The 27,202-nt window shown below is 41.2% G+C and overlaps 1 protein-coding gene across 3 annotated transcripts in view; it reads right to left on the reverse strand.

Annotated features, from left to right (window-relative positions):
• The window catches only part of GALNT18 (polypeptide N-acetylgalactosaminyltransferase 18), a 369,675-nt gene that overhangs the window by 172,949 nt on the left and 169,524 nt on the right, over positions 1–27,202 (reverse strand). For all 3 annotated transcript variants that reach the window (XM_037899815.2, XM_037899817.2, XM_043548940.1), the window contains exons 2-3: positions 25,924–26,116; positions 11,094–11,260 (exon numbers count right to left, since the gene is read on the reverse strand). In XM_037899815.2, coding sequence (XP_037755743.1) covers positions 11,094–11,260; positions 25,924–26,116 — 360 coding nt within the window. The remainder of the gene's footprint in view (positions 1–11,093; positions 11,261–25,923; positions 26,117–27,202) is intronic.

The raw sequence follows: 27,202 nt of genomic DNA on the forward strand, positions 1-27,202 counted from the left end.
AAAGACAGAGCAATTGTGGGGGGAACAGAAAAGAGAGATGGAAGAAAAGAAAAAGGAAGACTATATGACAGTAAGAAGGGAAGGCAAATGTGGGTGAGGGGAAACAAAGGTTGAAGGAAGTGAGGAGGTGGCTGAGGAAGGGACGAGTGGGTAACAGGGGTAGAGGAAAGGAGTGTAGGTCTGAGACAATGGGGGAAGGGAGAATGAGTGAAGGCTTGTCATGTAAGAGTGGGATAGAGAAGGGGAGAATGTAGGGATGGGTGAGGGAGATGGGAAGTGAAATTAACTAATGAGGGTAAAGGCTGGGAGGAGCTGAATGATGACAGGAGAAAAACATGCAGGAGGAGGGATGGATGAGTGGGTAGAGTGGAGCAAAGGAAAGGGAGAAGGTAGATGAGGTAGAGAAATGAGAAAAAATAGAATGGGTGAATAAGGTGGCCAAAATTGAAGGGAGAAGGTACTGAGAGCAGGCGGAAGAAGGGGAGGTGCAGACAATGGGAGGCTAGGACCATGGGGAATGGAGTGCATGTCTCAGGGAGACAGACAGAAGTGAAGAGTTAATAAGGGAGTCGTACATGGGATGAAGACAGGGGCATGAAAAAGGGAAGTAGGTAGACTGGGGAAACGGAACAAGGAGAGGAAAGTAAATGGATGAATTAAAAGATAAGGTACATGAAACATTAATGGATGAGTAAGAAGGAAGGAAGAAGGTGAGAGAAGCAAAGGTGTGGATGGAGAAGAATGATGGCTGAAAAGAAGCAAAGGAGGAAGGATGGATAGGGGATGGTAGGACAGATAACCACATTCCTCAACAGCCTGCCTCTTTTCTGCTGCAACGTTTACCTCTTCTTGTTACACTATACCTGTTTTCACTCTCTTTCTCGCCTTATCTTCAGACATGGAAGCAGAGTTTCACTCACCCATTATTCTAGGCTGCCATAGCCGTCCCTGCTGGTAATCTCAATCCTCTTCCTTTGCAGCAGAAACTTCACACGATACCCGACCAACCAGTCAGAAGGAGGACTGAGCAGACATTTCCACAGCTTTACTGCCGCATGGCAATGAACAAAAGCTTGACACTTGAGCTCCTCTCTCCACAGAATAATAGGCCTCATCCTGAGTCAACACGCTGATGGGCTAGTTTTCCCAGGTTGTTTGAGAGTGATCCTCTGCTGCCATGCTCTCTGCCAAGTTATCTGGCCAGCTCTTCCGTCTGACCCTGTTTGCTGAAGCAGATGGTCACTGGTTTAGGGTTTGTTTCTGTTTTTTTGTCTGTCGTGTGTTTGAAGAGGCATCTGCAGTGGTCAGCACATGTGCCAGGATGCACTTCACTTTAAGCATCACACAGGACACACAGCTGGCCATGGATGAGAAAACACTTTCTTCAGTGTGGCCTTAGTTTATTCACTTGTTTGTTTGTCTTACTGCAAAATGCTAATATTTAAGCAAAACCACAGTTTTCCACAGAAAATATCTATTTAAACGTGAAAAAAATAATTTGGCTATATAAAAGCAGCAAAAGGAAAAAACAATAAGCTTTTTAACATTGAAGGATCTGATACCTATATAGTGCATCTAACCACAGTCTGCACAGAAGGTGCCCCTCAAGGGAGGAAAAGGGTTAATTTGACATTCCCATATCACTTAAAGCACTGGTGCCCGACCGTATTACACAGAAGGGCCACATGAACATCAGCACAACCTTGTGTGGGGCAAATAGATTCTACATATTTTAATAAGTCACCTGTACTGATTTATATTTTATGTTCAGCTTGTTTCATATGTATTTAGATGGAAACAACCTATGTACACACTTGTGAAAACTAAAATGATGTAAACACAACGACAAAATATTAATGAATCGGCCAGTAATATATTATGTTGAAGCAGGCCACAGACCTTATGAAATGCTCTGGTGGGCCATGTACAGCAAGTGGGCTGTAGGCTGGGCACCCCGACCTAAAGGAATTATCTAAAAATACAAATGACTGAGCCCACTACTTCTTTTAATACCTTTAAACCAAATTCTGACTAAGGTCCTTACTCCATACTTATTCATGCAAATCTCTACTGACTTCATTAATAGTTTGCCCATGTCAGGGGTGAGTAAAACTTGAGTCAGAATCAAGACCTTTGTGTAGAGGGGGAATGAACCCAGGATGATGACGTAAGAAGCTACTTTTACCAAATACAAACCATTACCCAAAATTGAAAATGGAACAGGTTTGAAAATACTTGTAGTTTGATTTTTCCTCAATTTTTACACGCCTCTACACATATGACATCCATGCAGCACTAAAGTAGAGAAAACAATTGTTACTCTTTCTCTAGCAAGAAGTAAGACTGTAATAGCAATGATGAGACAAATCCTAAAGGTGCTTATTCAGTTTTACTCAGTTTGGGTGAAAGTTTCTGCTATGTGCATAAAACTTACAGCCTCGGGGAAGTATGTGTGTTTGGGAGGGGTGGCTATGGCAGTTTTAAAGCATCTTTTGTGCCCTCCTATTCCCAGCTGCTGTTAGGGCCAAAATGGACTCAGGCACAATTTAGACAGCTCAGAGAGATGCTCTAAATTACTGCATCCCTATCTAGGCCGCGTCTGAGGAACTGCACAAATAAGAGCTGCTCAGAGTCCTTCATGGTACTGAATGCTAAGGCCCCTGCCCCCACTCCCTCCTGCCTTCAGCCCCATGCCTAACATGCACTGGAGATTGCAAGGGATACTGCATTAGATGGCATAGGCGTTCTTACACAATGCCTGCACCAGAGGAATGCTACTCTGGCTGGCTCACTAGCTTTTACGGACCCTGCACAATGCTATAGCAACATTCGGGGGGCATAGTAGGACGACGACTCCCCTTTCCCCATTCTTAATTAAGGAAAATCTTCATTTAAGGCAATGGGAGATTTATCCAAGTAAGGAATAGGAGAATTCTAATTTGAATATAGATAGCAATGGATGAACTTCAGACGTCCCATTTGCATTGTTTAACTGTATTAACTAGAGTTGTTCAGAAAATTTTTCTTCCCTGCAGAAAATTTCAACTTTTCAGCCAAAAATCAAAAAGCCAAAACTTTTGGCCAAAACCCAAGCTTTCAAATGAAAATTTCAAAATAAAAATTTTGATTTGGAAATGCTGCCGTGGTACCTTGGTGGGATTTTAAGTTTGGCTGTCTCCTGGCCTCATTTTCTACTCTGGGCCAAGCTCCATAATGCCCCACGGTCTCCCCTGCTGCTGAGCTGTTATGGTGCATGAGGGAGATATAGTCCAGATGGGGAACTGGGCCCACAGAGGAAAATGGTGGCAGGAGGCACCCAAACTTCAAATTCCATGAGGAAACATGGCATTTTCAAATTGAATTTTGTTGCTTTTTGGCCAATCTGAAAACTGCATTTTTTTTTAATGAAAAATCAAATTTTTCCATAAAAAGCATGCACTTTTCATGAATAACTGTGTTTAGTTTAAAATCCAATTCTATTGAAAAAGTTAACAAAAAATTTTCAATCAGCCCTAGTACTAACCTAGAACCTGGTTGAAAACAACATATTAACACTTTTCAAACACAGTTTGCCTGGCCAATGTAGATAAAATATAACCATTTTACAAACAGTTTCTCTCAACTCAAATTTTGTAAACGAATCTATCAAACTGTTTTGTCTGATCTGCACTGGGCAGAAAAACGGTCTTTAGATCATGTTAACATGTTTAAAATAGGTGAACCTCAAAAGTCTGATCTACACCTATCAGTGGTGTTAAGATAATAATTTACCCAATTTTCTCTTTCCATGTATCTCTGACAGATAAACAACCCCAAGAGAGAAGTGCAGGTTTCTCATGGAACTGTAGGCAGCTAAATGCTTTCCAAAAACCCCTTTATTCAGCATTCTGAGGACTATGTCAGAGATCTCTCAAAGGAGATATAGTTGCATACGATCCACTTTCTTCTATTCTGTACTAATTCTCTTTGACAACTCAAGTCATAAAATTAGCATACCATGATACCAAACATTATTATTGCAATTCAATAGCCGTGTTCACAGAATTCTCAGAGCAAAGACTGTGGACTGTTAAATTGCACACGTTAGGACATTTTATTCATAAGCGATGATTCAAAAAAAAGAGAGAGACCTTATGAAACGTGAGCCTGCTGCAATGTTCATTACAAACTGCAATATGAAAAGTGGTCATACGGCAGGATAATTATTGCTTTAATGTAAAATTTTGCTCTACAAATTTTAGACGTGTGAAAGCACCCACTCACCTGCACTCATCAAACAGAAGGGCACAATCTGGCCAACAATGAGCTTCTTATGTATAGCACACATAAGATAAAAAATATTAGTGTTACACACCGTGGGTCAGACCCTGGCCCTGCTGTGCTGCAAGGGGCTGGAAAGCTTGCTTAAATAGCTAGTAGGGATTCTATTGGCATAGAAGATCTTTATCCCACCACAACCACCAAAACAGGAGAGGAATGGCTAAGGGTGTGAGCAAAGCACTTGCATGCCAGCAAGCCCCAGTTGTAGAATGGCTGCTCTAAAACTGTACTTGAGCAGCAGCAGTCCCAGGGACTGAGGAAGCATAAAGGTGTTTTAAGACCTCCTTTTCTCCCCCCCACTCTCCAGCTGCACTGCACAGACCTTTGGTGCAGCTGGAGAACTGGGCCAGTTTTCAAGTCAAAACTGTGTAAATTATATATTTTTTATTATATTATAATTTTTGCCAAATTCTAATCTACAAATTACCTCTGAAATGCAAACAGCATGCTTTAGAGAAAACGGAGTAGATTTTGATCTCACTACCACCACTGTAAATCCACTGAGATCAATGGAATTACTCCACATTTACACTAATGTAACTGAGGTGAGAATCTGGCACAATTTCTTCGTAATCAGCAGCACCGGCTTAGTTTATAATAAGCACACGTCAAAAAACAATGTACATACACAATGGTTGGAATGCTTTCTGTGGGTTTAATTAAACTTTAATTTTAACAAAGAATTACCTTATAGAACAGCGAATGAAACATTTCACATTTCAATATTATGTTTATGAAATTTCCACAAGGAAGAGTTGACACAAAGTGTTTTATGTAAACACTGCAAACTGCTTTATTAAACCAGAGTTTTGGGATCCGTTACATGTATTTTTCTTCTTTTAAATGACACTGTGGCATTTTAGAAATACAAGGTGGGTGAGGTAATATTTGTTATTGGACTAACTTCTGCTGTTGAGAGAAACAAGCATTTGAGCCACACAGAGCTCTTCTTCAGATCTATATTACATACACTGTGGCATTTTCACAGATTGCTAACTTCAAACATTTGCTTAAAAGAGGCAAAGTCGTCACAAAAAGAAACTGAGGTCAACTTAAGCTTAATGGGGAACTTGAAGAACTGCATTGAGGTTTAGCAAAAGTCAGACAATTTGCTTGATGTACCCCAAAGTGCATGAAAAAACTACCATAGCGTATGTTGCTCAAGATAAACATAAAGAAGCTGGACATAGACATTAACATAATCACACATTGTGTTTCCCAAATCAGCCTAACAGAATAAAAAATAGACCAGTTCCTCTGCTGCTTTTTCTTTACAGTTAACAAGGCTATTACCTGAAAGTCATAGCAGTCCAAATTCTGGGAAATAAATGAGTTTTTGCTATCAACTTATATGCGGGCAGCATTTGGCCCATTGTAAAAGACCGACCAGAATTCCATCTCGGATTTAAAAAAACAGGAAAATACCATGGGCCCAGTCCTGAGCCAGTATAAATTGACATAGCTGCATTGATTTAAATCCTTTACTGCAGATGAATCCAGGCAGTGAAGGACAGTCAGTAATGTATGAATTAATTTATTTGCAGCCTGTCTGGTCTCTCTATACTTTCTCTACATTAGTCAAATATCAACTCTACTGCTGTGACATCTCCAGCCCTGGCTCCTGTGACGTCACTGGAAGACCTGACAGTCCGGAGTCAGTTCTGGGCACATGTGTGGTGCCTATGTTTAGGGAAAGTCTTCAGACCACAATTGCAGGTTCTTGTCTCCCCATGAAACTTTGCAGCGAAATCCAGAGTAACTCACTTATCTTACTGGCAGAATACTGGCTCACAATCTCCCAGCAACACAAGCACAAGTAGACACTAAATGACAAAAGCTGGGAAGCCCAGCCTGAACAGCTGATGTAAACTAACAAAGAAAACTGGAAATAAAATGTAACTAAACTAAACTAATAATGCACAATTCCATAATTCAACCATCCTTATACACATCCACTGAATGGATCCCCATGCCCAAAGACTCAGCATACATTATGGGTTAGAAAGCAAGATTTGGTATGAAGTACAGAGAATTCTAGCCGGCTTGTGGACAACAGGGCCCAATGCTGCAGACAATGGACTCTAGAGATGGAGCAAAAGGTCAGGTGAAAAAAAGCAGCATGGGTTGAAGATTTTCCAGGAGCCAATGGGGCTCTCTGTAAGGGAGACACCTACTCTAAGCCATGTCAGCCAAGTTACTCACATCTACTCACAGTCTCCATTCTCCTGTCTGGGGAGAATGCATTTCAGAGGAAAGTGAGACCAGCCAACCTGTCTCCCCTTGTAAGAGTGTCTCCTCTTTTGATCTGTAGCATTTTCCATGAAGTCCTTTCAGGCAGTACACCAGGCCTTAGCTCCCTCAACAACCAGCAAGGGCCGGATCTTGCAGCAGATGAGCTGAGTGATCTGGCGATGCCCTGTGTTCTACTCACAGCTCCCCATCAGATTCTGCTATACTTCAGTTCTCAGTCTTTTACTTTCCCTCCTGGTCTACTTCCCCCTCTCTGGCGACTGTTCCCAGAAGCAACAAGTGGATGCTGAAGAGGTGGGTATGACAAGCAGGGTCCAGATGCCCCAGGAATAGAACAGGGGGATCAGAAACCCAAAGAATAAGCAATTGAATCAGTTGATTGCATACATTATTATTATACTATAAAAGTGTATCAAGGAAGGGCTTATGAAAGCTGATGACCCTCTTCTGGTCATTAATATTACTGGGTGATGTATGTACGGTTCGTAGGTAAAGAATTATGTATGTGTGTTGGAAATATGTTTCTCAAATGTGTTCAGACCAAAACAAGCACCTAAGTAGAACAAATAAACAAGTTTGTCATAGACTAGTTTGTCAGAGACACAGCAAAGTTGTTTTTCCTGTTTACATGCGTATCCGATGTAAATTGAGCAAGGTGAGGCCAGAGACAAAGACAATGGAAGTAGAGTAAAACCTGCCTGAGCGACCACCTGTCACAAGTGACTACTTGCAGAGGTCACGGAACATCATCGCTCTCTGGTGTGCAAACCTTTGAAGAGAGACCATCTCTTACAAGTGACCACTTTTGCTCCCATGAGTGGTCACAATTGGCAGGTTTTACTGTACATTTGGATCAAAGGAAAACAAAGCAATCAAGTCAATCAAGAAAGCAAGTTAACCAGAGGATGAAAAAGGGGGTTGGCACTGGCACTCCGAAGAACAAGCAGCAGTGGAGAGAAACTTGGTCTGGGTTTACTTTTCAAAGAGTACATTTCTTCCATTTTATAGTTCAGAAAACTTTTGAAAGTGAACCCTGTTAGTTATCCATCAGTTAGGGAACAAAGGGGACAGCACCCTCTGATTCTGTAAACGTTGGCTCCTCCTACCAGGAAGGGCTGGAGATGCTGTTAGCTTGATGTAAGTGAGAACACTGTTCAGGAAAAGACATAGCTTACTAGAATTATGTTTTAGGCATTAAAAATTGTTATTTTTGTTTTGTTTGTAACTGTATTGTCTCTCTTCCTCTTACTTAGTATCACTTAAATCTCTGCTCTTTTACAGTAAAACTTTTTTCTTAGTTTTACTATAAACCATTTCAGTGTTGTTATATTAAAGTAAAGAGCAGGGTTTCTTAAACTGGGGGTCACGAGCTGTCAGCCCTGGGCCTGGTGGGACTGACAGCCTCAGCTCTGCCAGGTGCAGGGCTGACAGCCTGAGCCCCGTTAAATTAACCCCCACCCCCGTTTTTAATCTATAAGAAAGGGGGTCATGTTCAGAGGGTTACTGTGTGAACGGGGTTACCAATACAAAAAGTTTGAGAATCACTGGTAAAGAATGAGTCCTCAGCTAACCTGTCAGGATGGTGTGTGAATGGTCTCTTTGGAGGAAGCGAACGTAACTTCTACTGAGTGTCCAGTGAGAGGGACTGGATACTGCAGAGTGCAGTCTCTGTGGAACTCAAATTGGGGTTCACTGATTGTTACTTGCAAGGACGGTTGATACTGGCAGAGTCTTGAGGAGTTCGCTGGTGAGGTACACAGATTGGTGTGGCAGGGAGCCAACACAGTTTATGCCTCAGCACAGCTCTCCCTTGCGGAGGTAAAATGGTAACATGTTGGCTTATCATTCTGGGTGTCCTGGGAAGAGTATCACAGTGGAACACGGAGTTTGGAACAAGAGCCCAATCAGAAGCCACTGGGGCAGATTTTCTTTAGGAGTCACTGCTGCAAATTAGCCTGTTTTATAGGGTTCCCCTTCGCTCTACAGAGACATACTGACAATGCTCCCAAACAGGTGTAATCCGCATGGGATTTATCAAAGTCCGACAAATGACTGTCCATATTTTATTACCTTTGTTTCCAGCACCATAGAAACTTGAATAGAAGAGTCAAATATTTCTCTTTTACTGGCAACAATGGTGGAGTGGTACCAAAACCACTGCTATTATTATGTACTGGAGGGCCACAGCACTGGACAAATCTATACAGCTGAGTTTCTTGAATCCAAAAATCTCCAAATTGGGAATGTTCCGAGTCTGATCTGGATTCAGATTTGCAGGTCGGGGCCACCTCCAACATATATTAAGGAAATATGATCCCTGTCCTCAGGACTATTTATAAACTAATAAAGACACAAACCAAACATAACATAGTACATAATCGGTGCTAAAACGGACTGGGTGAATGCGGTCTTCCTAGAAGACTAGTGCTTAAGGGGTTCCAGCGATTTCCTAGGGGATAATCTTCTTCTCATTTAATCAAAACTACCTCCCTCTAGGCAACCCCATATAATAGACAGCAATAGTTTCCAACCAAAGGAGTAGAAGGGGTCCCTTCCTATGCAACCGTTATGATGAGCTGTTATGAAACATTCATGTAGGAAGGGCCTGATATTAGTCCCAATTTGATGTCAATAGGAGCTTTGTAATCGACTTCAACAGGATTGGGATCAAGCCCGAATTAGCCTTTGCACCCTCCTAAACCCAAATGCTTAACTTCCTCCATGACCTGCCTTTGGTCTTCCAGGCTTTGGAACGGATGATCCCAGAGTACTTTTGAATCCAGACCTCGTGTTTCAGCACTACCACCAAACCCACAAGTTCTACCATGTACTTTTGGCATCATATTATTAAGCCTTACATGAAAGATGCAGTGCTGAATTTCTATAACGATGTTTCATAATTCAAGTCTACTGATATAAGCTGCATTCAACATTATTGCTTATCCTCAATTCAGACCCACCGCAAACAAATGGCCAACAACAGCAGGAAGTAAAAAGAAAAAAAGTTACAGACTGGTGGAAATGTCTCAATACAGCCATGTGACAGGCAACATCCAAGCTCCACATAATGAAATTCATAAACAAGCCAAAAAGCATATACCAGTTCACGAGTGGTTTCTGGATCACTAAACTTTTATTTAGTTCTCTCATAGTTTGCTTTTTCATTATATGGGATTTTTGATCACTCCATTGCACTGCTGCATCCCACATCATGCCCTAAACCAAGAACACCATCGCATAAATTCTGCGTACATCTCGCCCACTCTGATCCACGAGTAGGTGTTTTAAGAAAAGCTAGGTCAGGCGTGGTTTACTCTAAATGCAGCGTTATTCACAGGGGCTGGAATCAGACTTAAAACACCCTTGTACAGCCATGGTGCTAACAGCATAAATCCAGTTCTTTTATGTGCATGTCTTTTTGGAGCTGGGATTTGAGTTTTTTCTTGACAGACAGAATAAAAGGAAGAGAAAAAGAAGGAGAGTTTCAGCCTTGGGAGAGGAGCTTATTTACTTTGCCTGCTACTGTGTCTTTGTTCTATACAAATCCAAAGCACATCAGCGATTCAGTAGTGGGTCCCAGTGTGCAGGAACAGGGAGTCATGTAACAGTTGTAATTAGGCTCGGGATGGAACAGAAGCCCTTCATTTGGCATTCCCCTTCAGCAGAATGCATTTTGATCCCACTTAAATTTTATGAGTTTGAAATTAACTCCCAGCAGAGCCCAACCTTTCAGAAAGTTAAATGTCCCACGGGCTGCTCATTTAAAATTTCATCTGCGATGGTTCCAGAGGATGAAAACGTGTAAGTAACGCCCAGCATGGCCCCACTGAAAATCATCTGAGGAAAGCACTAAGCATGTCGGAAATTAGCTGGCCTGCTCCTCAGCCTGAGGGTTGGAAAGTCCACGTGCAGACATGAACCAGGTGAGCAGCAAACAATGAAATTGGGATTGGTAGTGAGAGACTATGCGCAGTCATGAGGAACAAAGAGTTAGCAACCTGGTGGAGAGCAGCCAAGGAACAGAGACAGAGGCATAGGAAGAAAAAGATAGGCTTTACACGAAAGAGACAGAGCACGCAACTGAAAACTAGAGAGGCACAGGGAGCGAAAAGAGAGCAGGCTTCTGGGCCCAGAGACTGGAGGAAGAGGATGCCTGGGAGCAGAGCCGAGTGCAACGAAACATTCAAATCCTTTCCAATGTCTCCCATCCCTATTGTTCTAACTAACAGGGATCTACTGAGCACATTAAACTTAGGGAATGATGTTCTGTTCTCCGCCTCTGTTCTCACTGACTTCAGTGTCAAGTAGTTGTGCACACCTGAAGGCAAAACTTGTCCCAGGAGAAGGGTCTACGGCTGGGGGGGGGGGGGGGGGAGGGGGGTGGAAATAGAGAAATACTCCGGCATTTCTCAAACACACCATCTGAAATTCTAACAGGATCCAAAATTTAAGGGAATTTTTGTTTATAGTCATACACAATCCAGTCTGTATGAAAAAAACTGTGTTTCCAAGAGAGTCCTTACCATTATTACTGTTATCATCCACTAAGATAATTTCTTTGAGCAGGTGATGAGGAGTCCGGTCAATAGCAGAATGAATGGAGCGCAGAATCACTGAGAGGGCTTCGTTAACAAATATGAAAACAATGCTGACCTCAGGAAGGCTGTTGGGAAATGTGAGGTTTCTGCACCTGAAAATAAAATACAATAAATGTAAACTGCTGTAAGTTTCTGAGATCATTATAGCTGCGTCTATATTGTGATCGCTGATGGGAGATTTCCCAAAACTGCCTGTGACCTAAACTTCAGATGATTCTCTTGACCTCTTGAGACTAAATTTGGCTGGAAATCATAGAAGAACAGAGATTCTCTTGGTATTTTAATATTTCTCCCCTCCCCCCATGACAAAAAGAAATCTCATAGGCAGGCAAAAATGAAAAATATGTTTTTATAAAACTAACTAAAAATATTTCCAGGTCCAGAAGAGGCTCAGTTTTAATTTTAAGCAAACTGGTTCACCCATCTCTAATAGTCACACCAAAAACGAGTTCACACAGCATCCACCACCATTAGTTCTTATGCAGCAGTACAAGAAAGTAGCAGTTACGGTGGTATTTAGATTGACTGATCTCTACTTGCAGTGTGATCCTTTGGCTACCGATCAAATCTTACTTTCCATAAGCCAGCTCCTATTTCTGCTGATGTGTCTGCCCCTTCCTTCTACTCATAACAGGACTTTCAGTTGCAAGGATCAAATTGAAATGTATTCTTTTATTTTCTTTGATATTTCCAAAAGGCCTGAAAGAATGTCACACCTTTTTGAGCATCACTGCACTGCAGATAAAAAAAAAACACAAATGTGGAGTGCCACTTATAATCAATTACGGTACCACTTGACTAACTACCTCATCACTGAATGCTTGGTAGTTGCTCTATTCTCCAAAGCTTAATAATTTGCTTCCATGAGCTTCTGATTTGGGAAGAGGACTGTTTTATGATGCTATATACCATGATCTTTCTGAGGAAATGACTCAGACAATTTTAGTCACACTGATCCTTACAACAGAATTTCACTGTACTTTGAAAATCACTGGTCACCTTTTTAGCAAGGGATCAGCTCAACATCTAATTACATGCCTGATCCTTTCAGGTGCGAAGTACCTGTAATTACCATTGGTATCAGTTGGTATTACGTACGCCACCTCATAAGCACTCAGCTCCTTGCAGGAGTGGATCCCTAAGTATATGTAATTCCACACACACGCGCGCATACGCAATTGAATGTGCAATTCTATACACACGATTAGGAGTGTATACAAATAACAGACTCCACAGAACTACATGCACAAAATTGCATGGACATATTTAGAGGCTACTGAGCAGCGATATTCCCTGTAAACCGTGCGGCTGCAGAGCAATCTTGAGCGTATTCCCAGGTCAGAAACCAGGTTATTCACTTCTCCTCTGTGATGCCCCAGCAGGGCCATCATGTAGTCCTTTAAGAACCTGCTGTGCTCACTGCTCGGCCAAGGTCAGGGCATGTGTGACTCCAACATCCTCGTTGTGGGGGGAATGAAAGCGCTTCCGGTCTCAGAGACATGCTCACCCAGTCCTGATGGGGCCAAAGTACTGTGCACCCCCACCCCAGTGACTCAGCGATCGCTGCTGCGGCGAGGCAGCCAGAGAGGGAACTGTGGCCTAGGCCCTTTCTGGGAACAGCCGGCGGGGCCTGAAACTCCCAGCCAAGGGGACTCCTGGCAGGGCTCCCAGTGCTGATGCTGCAGAACAAATGGTGGGAACAGGGACTAGTGTGTGATATTGGGGAGGAGACACACCTACAAAGCCCTCACTACATACATCCCCCACCACCACCCAGACACGTGTAAGCTTGCTCTAGGACAAAAATGTAGTGCTCACTGGAGTTTGCAGCCCGCTCAGTAACAAACAAAAAAAAAAGAAAAAGAAATCAGAGGGAAACTTGCTGACCAGATTCTGATCTCAGTTTCACCAATGTATACCCGGAGTGCATCTATTTCGTTGATGTAACAGAGTGGAAATTGGTCTGTTTGAAAATTAGGCCCCAAATGAAGTACACTGTAAACAGTCCAACAGCTTACTAAAATAATTATCAGCGTCAGCCAAGGAAGATGCTTTTGTTTTATCTACTATGTCAGTGTCTTCAACATATAGACAGAGATGTACAAACACATCATCATGGCATAACAAGCCAAAAGCGACAGTGATTCTTCCTTTCTGCTGTGTAGTTGTGGGAGTCGATTACCAGCGATACTGTAGCACAGAGAGAGAAATGAAGAAGAAACAGCTCCAACAAAATATAGCAAAAGACTTTGCTTAACAGACAAAAAAGAACAGTTTGATTTGGTGAAGAATATTTTCAAAGCCAATGAACAAGTGCTGAAAACAACAAGTTTAAAAATAAAGCCTTAATCAGACTCAATAGTGACTTTCTCTCTCCAATGCCAGTTGGATGAAGACTTATTACAGTTTTGTGAAACTCACTGAAAATACAGCTTTGCTGAAGATTACAGTTAGTTCATCCGTTAAACCAGCGAAATTAAAAAAAAAAAAAAAAAAGTTGCAGCCCTTTCATAAACTCGTACAAACCAGAATCTCCAAACTGAATTCCTGCTTCCCCCTTTTCTCTCTCTCCCGTAAGAGATAGAGGGTTGGGACTTATTTTTTCCTGGCTATATTTGTTTACACTTTTTCAAATTAATCTCACTGGGGCTGATCCTCCATTGCCTAGCACCTTGGACAGTCATTTATATCAATGTAAAGTACATGCAAACTGACTGCCATCGTGACTCAGTAGCATTTTACATTCATTTTGTGCTGGTGTAAGTGACTAGAGAGCATGCAGGGAATGCAGAATCCGGCCCCAATTGTTTCTAATCCCTCCAGTCCTTTTTGCATTAATTCTTTTCCCATCACTGATGTATTCTGGCATCTTAAGAGGAGTTCATGATTTTTTTTTTTCCATTCAGGCCCATGAGTGGTTTTCACTTCCAGAAGGAATCCACTTCCCTTTTTTAATGTACAAAGACCCTTAAGAAACTACATTTCCCTTCTATATTGTTTACATTGGGCATTCATGTCCAAGAGAGAGCGAGAGAAAGAATGACCTATTTATTTCACTTACAAACTGGATTTGGACCTAAATATCCAGGAAACAAGGCATTTATACACTTGCACATCTATCACTATCCTATTCTTCGGGGAATTTTATTCAGTAAGAAACACAGCATAATTCAAGCTATGAACCACCAAGTAAAAGGCGTGGGGATGGTTAAAATGTACACTGAGGAGCATATGTATGGGAGGGAATGACATGGCTCAAAACCTTGGGACCGATAAGCTCTAAGAACAGAGTGATCACAACACAGCAGGTAAGAACTCCTGAATTCTAATGCTAATTCTGTCTCTGACTTACGTGGCCTCAGACAAGATACTTAACCTGCCTATGGCCCACATTCCCTATTTGGAAAGCGGGGCTAACACCAGTAACCCTTCTCACAGGGGCAGAGTTGAGTATAGAGGTTATGTCTACACTGCAGTTAGACACTCCCAGCTGGCCTGTGCCACCAGATTCGGGCTCGCGGGGCTTGGGCTGAGGGGCTGTTTAATTACAGTGTAGACTTCTGAACTTGGGCTGCAGCCTGAGCTCTGGGACCCTCCACATCGTAGGGTCCCCGAGCCCAGGTGTCTACATTGCAATTAAACAACCTTGCAGCCCAAGCCCCACAAGTCCGAGTCAGCTGACACAAGCCAGCTGCGGGTTTTTAATTGCACTGTAGACAAACCCTTAGTAGTTACTGTAAAGCTAATGTAACTGTTGCCATGGTTATCAGAAATTTACAGAAATTTCTAACATTCTATTTCCAGCACAACTCTTGTAAGCAGGGGAGAGGATACATGATGATTCTTCTTAAGAATCTTTGCCCATAAAGAAAATCTATCCAGCCAGGCACGTACAATGGTGGTAATAAAGTTCACTCAGCCACAGTAAAATCAGTATCAGAGGGTTTCAGAGTAGCAGCCGCGTTAGTCTGTATTCACAAAAAGAAAAGGAGGACTAAACTGGTTAGTCTCTAAGGTGCCACTAGTACTCCTTTTCTTAGTATGAGAGGGGCAGCCGTGTTAGTCTGTATTCACAAACAACAAGGAGTCCGGTGGCACCTTAAAGTCTAACAGATTTATTTGGGCATAAGCTTTCGTGGGTTAAAAAAATTATGCCCAAATAAATCTATTAGTCTTTAAGGTGCCACCGGACTCCTTGTTGTTAGTAAAAATCAGTGTCCCTGTTCTGTGTTCTAGCCACTGGATCGCACTGCCTCAGCAACAGTACTTTTCTACAGGATGATAAATGGCATATTATTAGTACTGAGAAAAAATTCAGCATGGGTGTAGACACCGGGATGGGGAGGGAGAGAGAGCCAAAAGGGTGTGGATGGTTTTAGGCCTCCCAAAAATGTAGGGATTACATTCATAAATAAAGGAAACACTACATCTGGACCAGAAGTTCATTTATCTCACTGGATTAAAAGAGGACAAACATAGTTATGCCACAAAACTACACCTGGAAGCAACATTAAACAGCTATTATTTTATTACTTTTTAACTCTGGCCTTCCCAAATAAAAAAAAAAAGTCATCTATATGCCCCTGTTCAGGCGTGATGAATCTCTATGACGACCAAATGGAAGGGTGAACGATTTCTGATAAAATAAGAACTGATGCAAATCACAGACTGAACCAGAACTGTTTTCATATCTTGGGAAAGATTCAAATTGGTTATCATCCAGAACTGCAAAGCTAAGTCAGAATTACTGACAAATAGCCTATTCTCGTGGGCTATCTGGGCAAGTACAAAAAATCTTGGTCATAGGCGAATAACTCTGCTAGCACATGGTTTAGAGAACTTGATGTTCGATCCTAATTTTTGACAGTGAATAAACAAAGATGGGTATACAATTACTTGTGTGACTAATTTGTATACACAATTACCATAACTATATAATTTAATAAGGCCAACACTTGTGATATCACAGTTTAGAAAAGCAAGGCTTAAAATAATTTTAAAATAAGAAAAGATAAGCAGTCAGGGAAACTGTGGCTGATAATTAGATACAAATTCAGGGGAGAACAAAAATAATTAGTTTTTGGACATTTGAACTTCTAATGCTATAGATTTAATTGTAACTGACCGATTCTTATTCTTTTAAATAAAAGCTGCTCTCGCACACAACACTAAGCCATAACATTCCTTCCTCTCATCCACCCCCTGTAAAAGTCAAACCTTTCTCACAAAAGATAAAAACAGACCCTTCTGTTAGTGAAACAATGACAGTAGCTAATAATATGGGAGTGGATGGTCTCAAACTTAGTTTTATTGATCTACATGAACACTTGTAAAACTCATGCAAAAATTGTTAACCTCACTTTATTATGCACCAGGGACTATTCTTGGCACTTCATAACATAAATGCATGCCAAGCAAAAGAATCACAACACGGTCATAGAGACCAGATGTATTAAGAAAAGCAAATTGTCTGCTGTTCTTGAAGTAAAAATTCGCCTTTCAGTCAAAGGAGATGATGGGCAAGATCAAGAATCAAAATGCACCTGAATAAACTCAACCTGCAGTACAATCCATTACTCACCTTGAATATGCAACACCTTGAAGACTGCAGCTCTGTGCTGCCAGTCAAAAACATTTTTTGGAGCCACTATTTCTACAGGGAATGGGGTAGGCAGATAGGAAAAACTAAAGCAAAAACAGGAATGATATAAGGTGGTCACTGAACCAGTGCAAACCGCCAACTGCTGAAACCAACAGAGTCTGCATGCAGGCGACACTGAGCCAGTCAGTGAGACAACAAGGGGGAAAAAATGAACGAAGGGTAGTTGCAGGAGTGGAGTACAGACGACCAAGGAAATACTCAAGCAAAAAAATAAACACTAAATATTTGACCAGACAGAGGAATTCTAAGGCAGAAATTCTATGACTAAATACTGTTTAAACAACTCATTTGTCATTGAGGGCCAGACTGAGATACTCTTACTCGCACTGAGAAGCACTTTACACTGGAAATTGTCCCATTGACTTGACCGGGACTACAGGTGAAATAAAGTGCTTCTCCGTTTGAGTAAGAGTACCCGATAATAAAATATTGGGACAGATTTATCGAACAGAGTGAATTCTTGGCCAGATTTAGACCTGGTTTAATCTAAGAAACTGGCCTGGCATAAGCATGCAGATTTGGGCCTGGTGTAAGCAAAATGACAGCGCCAGAAGTCTGCAGGCCAGACTAAGGGGTGATGTGAATGTTGGTGTAAGGACCATGTCGGAGGTAAGGTGTTCAGAAAAATTGGAGTAAGTGGGAGTACAGCAGTCACTGTTGAAACACAACATTTCCAACCGTTAGAACCACTACTGTTATTCCTTAGGTTCGCAACAGGAAATAACTCTGGTATTTTGGGGCCCACATTCCAGATAGTTGCTTTTCCTGCTACCCTCACTCCATTTTAAGCCTCCAAATGAGTAAGATACATCCATTTTGCAAACTCATTGCATACCATTTGGGGCAAGTTGTATTACGATACCACTTATACTTATTTTCTGGAAATCATTTACCAAGAATCTCTTGCCACCATTTATATTACCAATGAATTTGGCTTTCAACTACAATATATTTTCAGTTTTCTCCTGAACTTATACAACAGCTGGGATACTGGCAGCTCTCTCTGGATACATGATACCTTGCCAAGATTGTAGAATCCAGAAAAGCAATTGATGTATCTTGACAAATAATATATACCTTACACAGTTTGCCATGTTGTCATTATGTTTGCACTACCTTTCATCTCTTGCCTTCTGGCATTCTACCACAGATCCCTACCAAACTCAGAAGTGTGGTTATACTGTAGGTAAAAGACTAGGGACAAATTCATTCACTGATGGTGCAAGTGGTTGAAGTGTCATAGAAAATTTGATGTAAGGTAAAAGTTTCTGAAAGTGTCATTTGTCAGCTAAGACGCTTGACTAGCTCTAGCACCATACAAATAATGAGAAAGCTGCTTTGAGAACAGAATTTGATAGAGATATTGAAAAAGAAGCATCCAGTCGTGGCAGAAGATGTATATTCAAAATACTCTTTGTAATAAGCACAGAAACAAGAAAGCACACTAACCTCTCCTCTAGTGAGTTTACTCTGCATATTTAATACTATATGTTCATAAGGAGACTTTTAAATCTGTTCCTGACTGAAAGTATCTAACAGGTGTACAGGCAAAAACAAAAAAGCTTTCCAAGCTTTTTCTAAAGAGTGTAGCACTTCAAGGACGTCGGAGGGTCAAATATTGTTCCCAGGCACGTCCTCAGCTAAAATGTTTACTGAAGAATGTAACATATAGAAAAATCCTTCAGAACAGAACACATTAAGCTATGATGATGACAATCTATGTAATGACTAATTCATTAACAGAGGATCAACCTCGATTTATTTTTAATATTTATTACTATCACAGAGTACTCCTTCCCTCTGATGTTTATAATAATCAGAAGTTTTAAGCTGAAAATTTATTTCTTTACTAGTTTGCCTTCCAATAACACCACAGAATGGCTTCTTATAGGTACTCGGAAGTTACATTTGTTTATTTTTTAAAAAAAACATTGAACCATTCTAAAGAATAGTAATGGACTTTGCAAACAGAGCTCAGAGCACAAACGGAAGGTTTATCTATCGTCCTTGGCAGAGAATCACTGAACACCACATAAGCAGCAGATGAAGTGAGGAAAGTGGTGGAAAGTCCTATGAGTTGGCATCTCACCTTCTAGAATTCTGTAAATTACATAAAAAACTCAGTCGCCTCTCCTGAAGCTTTCACTCGGTCTTTTACCTCTGCTACAATTCCTTAGATCTCTTCTTCAATCACCCCCAAGTTCTCATGGGAAAAATATCATTTTCTACTAAATTTTTCAAATTTTGATGGGAAATTTTAAACCCAAAACAAAAATTATAGTTAAGTTTTTAATTGCTTTTTCGTTTGTTTGCTTCAGTTCCGTTTCTGAACGTGGGAAAAATTGGGCTCTTGTTCAACTCCTTCTCAAGTTTTTCCTTTTTTCTCCAGTGGGGGGGAAAAAAAAGAAAGGGAAAGCTGAGACAAACTGGGTTTACCCAGATTCACCTTTTCTTAATTCTTTCAAAGCTTTTTCAGTGAAAAAATGTCTGAGAAAGTGATGGATTTCTCTTTTACTATTTTGTTCTATTTTTTCCCCAACTTTAAAACTTTTTTTAAAAAGTTAAAAAGTCTGCACCAGTGACGGAAAACCACTCACACTTTGTTTTATTTTTCCAACTAGAAAAGTGTGAAAACAGTTTCTTATAAGTGTGAGAAAATGCTAATCTCATTTTTTAAAAATTTGTTTCACATTCATTCACATTTTTCTAATTGGGGGAAAAAAGTAAAAGTGAGAAGATGTTCTCTCCCCCACGTTCTCACATTTTTACTTTTTTCCCCAAGGTTTCTGCCAATAGGAAAAGGTTAGATCAGGGGTGGCCAACCTGTGGCTCCGGAGCCACATGCGGCTCTTCAGAAGTTAATATGCGGCTCCTTGTATAGTAGGCACCGACTCCAGGGCTGGAGCTACAGGCACCAACTTTCCAGCGTGCTGGGGGGTGCTCACTGCTCAATCCCTGGCTCTGCCACAAGGCCTGCCCCCACTCTGCCGCCTCCCCTGAGCCCACCGTGTCCTCGCTCTCCCGCCCCCGCAAGCCTCCTGCATGCCACGAAACAGCTGATCGGGAGGTGTGGGGGGGGGGAGAGGGAGGTGCTGATCGGCGGGGCTGCTGGTGGGTGGGAGACGCTAGGAACGGGTGTGGGGGGCTGCTGACGTATTACCGTGGCTCTTTGGCAACATATATTGGTAAATTCTGGCTCCTTCTCAGGCTCACGTTGGCCACCCCTGGGTTAGAGAGAGGGGAAAAACCACTTCCTCTCCCACTTTTTCCTATGTGAAAAAAGGGAAGAAAGTTAGAAAAAGAGAGAAAGGGGGCTGACCACAAAATCCAAAAACTGAAAATGAAAGCTTTTCAGTTTTTGAACAATGAAACTTTTTTTAAAATTCAAAACACATATTAAATAATTTCTAATGAATCCAAATGAACATTTTCATTTAGAAATTTTCCATAAAAAATTAATAAAATATTTTATTTGAAATTTTAACAGAACTAATACATGTTCTTTTTCCCACCTTTATTGCTCGTCAGGGCAACGATTCTGACCCTGAGAGGTGGGAACGTCTGAGAGCGCAGCCCAAGCTGGAATGTCTACACCACAATTAGACAGCCCTGCAGCCCAAATCACCTGGCATGGGCCAGCCGCAGGTGTCTAATTGCAACATAGACATACACTTAGAGAGAAAGGATTGTTTTAGGGGTGAGGCACTGAACTGGAAATCAGGAGATTCCTGATTCTCCCCCTGACTCTGTGACACTTTAGGAAAGTCATTTCACTTCTCTGTGCCTCAGTTTCCCTAGCTATAGACTGTGGATAATAGCCTACTTCACAATGAGGTATGAGGCTGAATTCATCAGTGCTTGTGAGGAATTCATATATGACCATCATGTATGTACCTCCACACAAGTGTACCTCACATGGCTGTAGCTCCCAGGAAAGACAATGTACCCGAACCCACAACTGAACCGCTGTTGCATTCTTCTGACTGGCAGTTCTGTACCACCTGCTAGGTTTTCAAGTATAAACTAGAGCCAAGTCCAATGCCTGGATTTTTCATTTCTTTTCTGTTTGTTTTTTTAATTTTTGTCTTTAAGGGCTGACCACTCTTTATCCAGCTATGGATAAGTGAGGTTCTGTATGTATTCCCCCTCTTCCTATGTTAAACGAGACTGCCCTTCAAAACTGATCAGAACACACACAGAGATTACTTGCATTCTATCTCAGAAGTAACATCTCCTGTTCTCTTATAATTTGGGATGACACAGAGGTCATTTGCTTTTTGCCAATGAAATTGGTAGAAGCTCCCAGGTTCAAGTCTCCCAATGTCATCTCCAGGACACTACATACTACCGTAACGCTGACCAACACTGGGAATAGTTACATAAGCAGATGACGAGCAAATGACTCCTCTGCGCTAAAGCATCACAAAACATGAATTTAATGGATGTTTCCCTTTTCTCTGCAGCCATATTTTCATTCCTTGGCTATCCCATCTGCTCAATCAGCTCCTGGTTTATGATTGTTTCTATGGGCTGGATCCTGCTCCCATTCAAAGCAATCAGACCTTTACCACTGACTTGAATGAGAGCAAGATCAAACCTTAAGGTTCTGATTTATCATGACTGTTAAGCACATGCCTAGCTTTAACTTATTGCTTAATGTTAGGCCCATGCTCAGTTACCTTGCTGAACTGGGACCTCGATGTGGTATAGCTGAGTTTTCTAAACAACAGGTCTTTAATATGCAACCAAAACCTTTTCCCTGCATAGCGAAGAGAACATCCCCGTTGCACACTTCCAGGGTGCCAAACTGTACTCAGTCAGCTGGGAAAAGAAGTGATCCTACTGCAAGGCAAACACTGTTGTACCTTTAGCAACCCCTGCAACAAGAGAAAAGCCACATTTTTTTCCCTCCCTCCAGTTGTCCTGCCGATGATTTTCATGCAAATACAGTGTTTCTCAATGCAGAAAGCGCTTCACTGACTGCAGTCACCCACTGGCCTATTCTTTCACTCCACATATGCCTCGTAAAAGAAATTCTGCAGAAGATTTCCTCCACTGGGGATCTACTGTGCACCTTTTACCTCTGTTCCCCACACTTCACCCCTCCATAAGCAAAGAAGAAAAAGGACTGAATGTTATCTTTGTTTCACAGATGTGCTTCAGGGATCAGGCAACAACAACAACAAAATGTTCCCAACCAGCAAAGTAGAAGCATAATTCTGCATCTGGTCAAAAGAAGACTTGGTGCACAGCTCTGCAATTCTTTAATAACCTAACTTTCAACAATATCTTTCTTGCTCAATGTTTTACATGCAGCAAGCTTCATATGCGCTGCCTGCCCTACTTAAAACAATAAGCACAGCAGAGCTGCAGCTAACCCAATGTGTTATCCCATTCCTGCCTAGAGTAAGGCTGGCACTGCTTTCCTCAAAATGGTTCCAAGCTCACTAGAGCTAGCAGTTAGTTGTTGCCCGTGGTATTTTCTGCCAAATATAGACGCAGTGCTGACTGACAGATGGGGACTGGGGGTGGGAGGCAGAGAAGTAAACAGCTAATCACTGATATTCCAGCAGCAGAAAATAACTATCGGGAAGTACTGGGAGAGAAAGATGCGACAGAATCCCCACAGTATTGCTTATGCAGTGTGGTAAGTACTGTAGATAAGGAGATGCACAGCAGGGAACTACTCCAATATGTTATCATTTCAGGAGGTTTGAATACTCCATAGATGTTAGCACAATTATCGTCATTTGTATTACAACAGCGCCTACAGTTCTCAACTAGGCTTGGGGTCCCATCGTGCTACCACTTTAGAAACACATAGTAAGAGATGCATACCCCAAAGGAAAGCGAGCAGTTTCAACAGGTGAAATTCACTCCTGTACAGAGGCTGAGCACATGGCTAGGTTCAATATAAGTCGCACTTAAAACCTACTTTGAGATATGGCAATTGCTACATCCTCTACTTTATTTGTACAATGATTCTTTCCCATTAAAATTGATCAGTTTACCCTAAAGAAATAAGGACCCCAGGACTGGCCCATTTTTTCCCATGTTTAAACATCTTTGGTTCACAAAATCCGGCCTCGGTTTTGTGAGCACAACTAATTGCAGCCCAAATCATTGCAACTTAGACCTCTAACTGCCGTACATGGTTTTACATTTAAATGTAGGCAAAAACTGAGCCTATAAAACATAAGACTGCTTCTCAAAACCATGTATATTGTATGTGCCTAACATGTTCAACAGAGTTGCTGACTCTCTGACCCTAAATATGGATGTAGAGCTCCTCTCTTAAGACATCCTACATACAACTGTTCAAACTCTACATGAAAGGGCAGAGAGTCATACTAGCATGCTATAAAAGGAGTTGAAGTACTTGATTAAATTAGGGTCTGGTACAGAGAGGACTTGTAAGAACATAAGAAGAGCATAGTTTGAGGAGAAAACCTAGACAGCAGTTTATGTCTGCTGGTTATTTCGGTTACCAGCGAAGCCAAAACACAGATGGAGGCAAGCTTGGACTACATAAAGTGGATTTATATTTTCTCTCCAGAGAACAGTAACTATTTTTACTGTTTCAAAAATGTATAAGGCTTTGGGTCTTTCTTGCCACTGACATTTTTCACATGTATATGGTATCTGATCTATTGTATGCTAGATACTGTCAGGCAGCTACAGGGGATGCCATTAAAAAAAATTCAACCTTGCTACCTATGGTAATTAAATTTACAGCATTATTTCTAGTATTTTTCATTCTCAGTATCTGGAATAAATACTGGCCTAAAGGTAAATACCACTGCATAGTATGTGTTAATTTATTTAATGGTGCTAACTATGCAGGAACATACTAATAGAATGGAACAGACCAGTGATCCATCTTGTCTCTGACAATGGCCAATATCATCTCCTTTAGAGGAAGGTGCAAAAAATGCTGCAATGGGTGATTATGGGTAACACATTTCCAGGGACAGATCCCTCCGAACCTACAATAGTTAAAGGTTGGTTTATGCCAGGCAAGTACCTGTCAAAAATTGTCTAGTTATTACTTAGTCCTGCCTTGAGTGCAGGGGATTGGACTAGATGACCTCTCGAGGTCCCTTCCAGTCCTACACTTCTATGAGCCTTTCTATCCCTTCCAAAAGTCTCTTATAAATATTGGCTATTATAACTCTGGATATTCTTGTTATCTATATAAAGTGTCCGATTCTGTTTTGGAATCCTGTTACATTCTTGGCCTCAGTTATATCTTGTGGCAATAAGTTCCACAAACTACTTGTACATTGCCTGAAAACATATTTCATTTCACCAGTATTGAATTTGCCACACTTAATTGAATATTCCGTTGTTCTTGTATTGGGAGAAAGATCAGAAACATCTATGCATCCTGTCTTCTTTAGACCATTCATTATTTTGTAGTCATAGATCCAGAAGCATATTTTAAATTTTGACTGTGCAGAGTTAACTAAGGATCAAAACTGCCATGGAAATTACAAACACAATTCCCTGTAACCGGGATTTCTTTAAAAACCCCCACAGTAATAATTTTCTCTCAGACATAGTAACATTCATGCTCTCTGACTTTTTAATTTTTTATATTTAGAGTTTTAAAAAATTAAATTGAAATCCTTGAGGAGCATCATTTCATAAGGGAAAAAATAGCACGAATGTGCTTCTATTCTGGCAAGAACATCTTGTTAGTCCTAGAAGATTTATTTTTTTCTAAATTAATTTACAATTAAAAAAGGAACAGATTGTGCATAAAGATACTACTAATGGATAAAACTAGAATGCAAATATAATTGCACAGGGCTTGATATCTTTTATGTTGCCACCGCATCAGATCTCAGATAGACATTTGTAATATCTAGATTCTGGATTGGTCCTGTGATCAAACCTTTCAATTGATTCTGGGTCATTTTTTTTAACTTATTACTTTATCTAGTATATGGTACAATTTCTGTTTGCTTATTTTACTTGTTACAACATGTGGTTTAAAGACCTGAATAAGAAGCCAACTGGATCGCTTAATGAGTTGGTAATGAGACAAAGCCGTTCATGTCTAGATCACTGGTGCAAACCTAATCCTGGTTTGTATCAGCCAGTAGTGATTACTGTAATATCTGTTTGGGTGGATTGTGAGAAATCAATTTCTCTCCATCCAGTTTCCAGTGGACAAGTGTTCACATCAGAAACTTGGCACTTTTGCTTCTAGTGTAAGACGACCTGCCAAGGACTGAGTGGATAAGGAGACTTGACTCTACCACCTCTATAGGTGGTCCCACCAGAATAGGACCAAGATGCATTACCAGAGCAGTAAAGGAATGTTTGTGCAGCCACTGGGCTCCATGCACCCTGACAGGGGTGAGGAAACAACTGGTTACTTAGCATGAGAGAAGCTTAATCAACCAGCATGGTACCTCCCCCAGAGAACAGCCATTCTAAACTCCACCTGGGGTTCCACAGGAGTTCTGCCAAGAGAGGCTACCCAAGAGATGCAGTAAATCAGTACATAGCCTGTGTGCACCACCTGAGCCGGCCAGCCTTGTCTGCTTTCTGATCTGTACCAGCCAGCTCTGGACTCCCCAGCTTTGAGTGGACCATTCCAATATGCACTCTGCACAATTCCAGGTGTACTTGCACTGTTGGGCTATCACTGCCCGGGTTCTACTAACTTCCAGTAACTGTAATTCTGATTTACTCAACTGTACCGACCACAGCTTCTGAATGGACTGCAGGATAACACAAAAAAATAAGCAGATTCTTCTCTGATAGATTGGGCTAAACAACAGAGCTCACTGACCGGCTGTGCAGCGTAAATTACAGCTAGGATTTTCAAGGGGATTTAAGGGAGTTAGGCACTGACTGTCAATGGGAGTTTGGCACCTAACTTCCTTTGAAAATCTCAGCCAACACTTATTTCATAAAGCTCCTTCAATTCAGCCTGGGTAACCCATGCACCAGCACTGTAATGATATCATGTTTCATAACATTTCCAATTAAAAAGTGTGGGCTTGCTGTAGAACTTGGGAATTCTCCTAACCATCGGCATTTCGGGTATAGTTAATAGTAAGTTCAATTGAAAGCACTTACCCATTGGGCCTCAGGTCAGGTAGTGGCCTATCCAATGGTAGGCGATCACTCAAGTAAGCATTGTAGCCATAATACTGGAATTGTTTAAGGGCAATGCGTCTGTTTTCAGGACTGAGGTCCTGGCCCCAGTGAGCAAAGAGGGATGAGTCAGTGAAAGCTTCTGCAGGATTTTCTTCCAGCTTTGGTGGAGCTTCTATAAAACAAAACAAAAAAGAAAGAATTTTAGATCTTTAATTCAAAACAAGCAACTAGTCATTTTTAGAGCAGTATGAGAGGCATTATCTTAGGAATGCAACTTTCTTTGCTCAGAAAACAAAACCCTGCATAGAGCATATGGTTTCAGTTTACTGCAGCTTACAACTTTCTTCAGCCACTCAACCTTTGCATTCCAGGGCATTCATCAAGTAATATTTTTGTCACCTTATAATATTTTCGTCCTGTGTGGCAGCATCTGTGCACCTAAAAACTATTCCAGTAAGAGAGATTCAGAAACGGGGGGGAAGAAGGGGGAGAGAAGGAGCCCACAACATTTTATTCGTGATATGCTTGGCATCTAAAAAGAACTGTATCATAATTAAAAACACAGCATTCTCTCTCAAGATCTAACTGCCTATACAGTCTGTTAAACAGAACTTGTAAGATTATCTGTAATAGACCATCTGGTAACTCCAGTCAGTGTTACTCCTCTATTCTCAGGGGCCATACACAGCTAAAATTCTAACCTGACAACCATGCTTAAATATTTTCCTATTCTATTAAACACAGTATGAATGAAGGACGCAGTACCTCACCAGCCCTTGATTTGTCACAGTTAATTGTTGATTCACAAAAGAAAAGGGCACCGAAAAAGATCTTCATTTTTCTGAAAGTCCATATAGTTTATGAACAGCCTCCCTGGAGACATTAACAAGTACCCAGCTAAATAACAATATCTCATTTTTTTAATACAGCTGCATTCGCAAATCATAGAACTTCATTAATGCAAGTCAGAATGTGTCTTTGCAGAAGATTTTAATGGAGTTTTCTGATGTCTCTGTTGTGCAGTAGATTCATCAGCGCTGTCTCCAGAGATGGTACAGTGTCACGCTCGACTCCTACACAATCACCTACAGATCCGAAAGGCAACTTCAGCCAGCAAGATGGAAACGTACAAAGAGAAACAGCTTGAGTAAAATGACATTTTCCATCACCTGGGATCATAACTCCCGACATGTGTCAGGAAGCCCATCCTTTTATCTTTTTTAACATAAATTGAGAAGATTAAGCTGTTAGCTTCCTG

Source organism: Chelonia mydas, chromosome 6, assembly GCF_015237465.2.
Source record: "Chelonia mydas isolate rCheMyd1 chromosome 6, rCheMyd1.pri.v2, whole genome shotgun sequence".
In the NCBI taxonomy this organism is placed as follows: Eukaryota; Metazoa; Chordata; order Testudines; family Cheloniidae; genus Chelonia; species Chelonia mydas.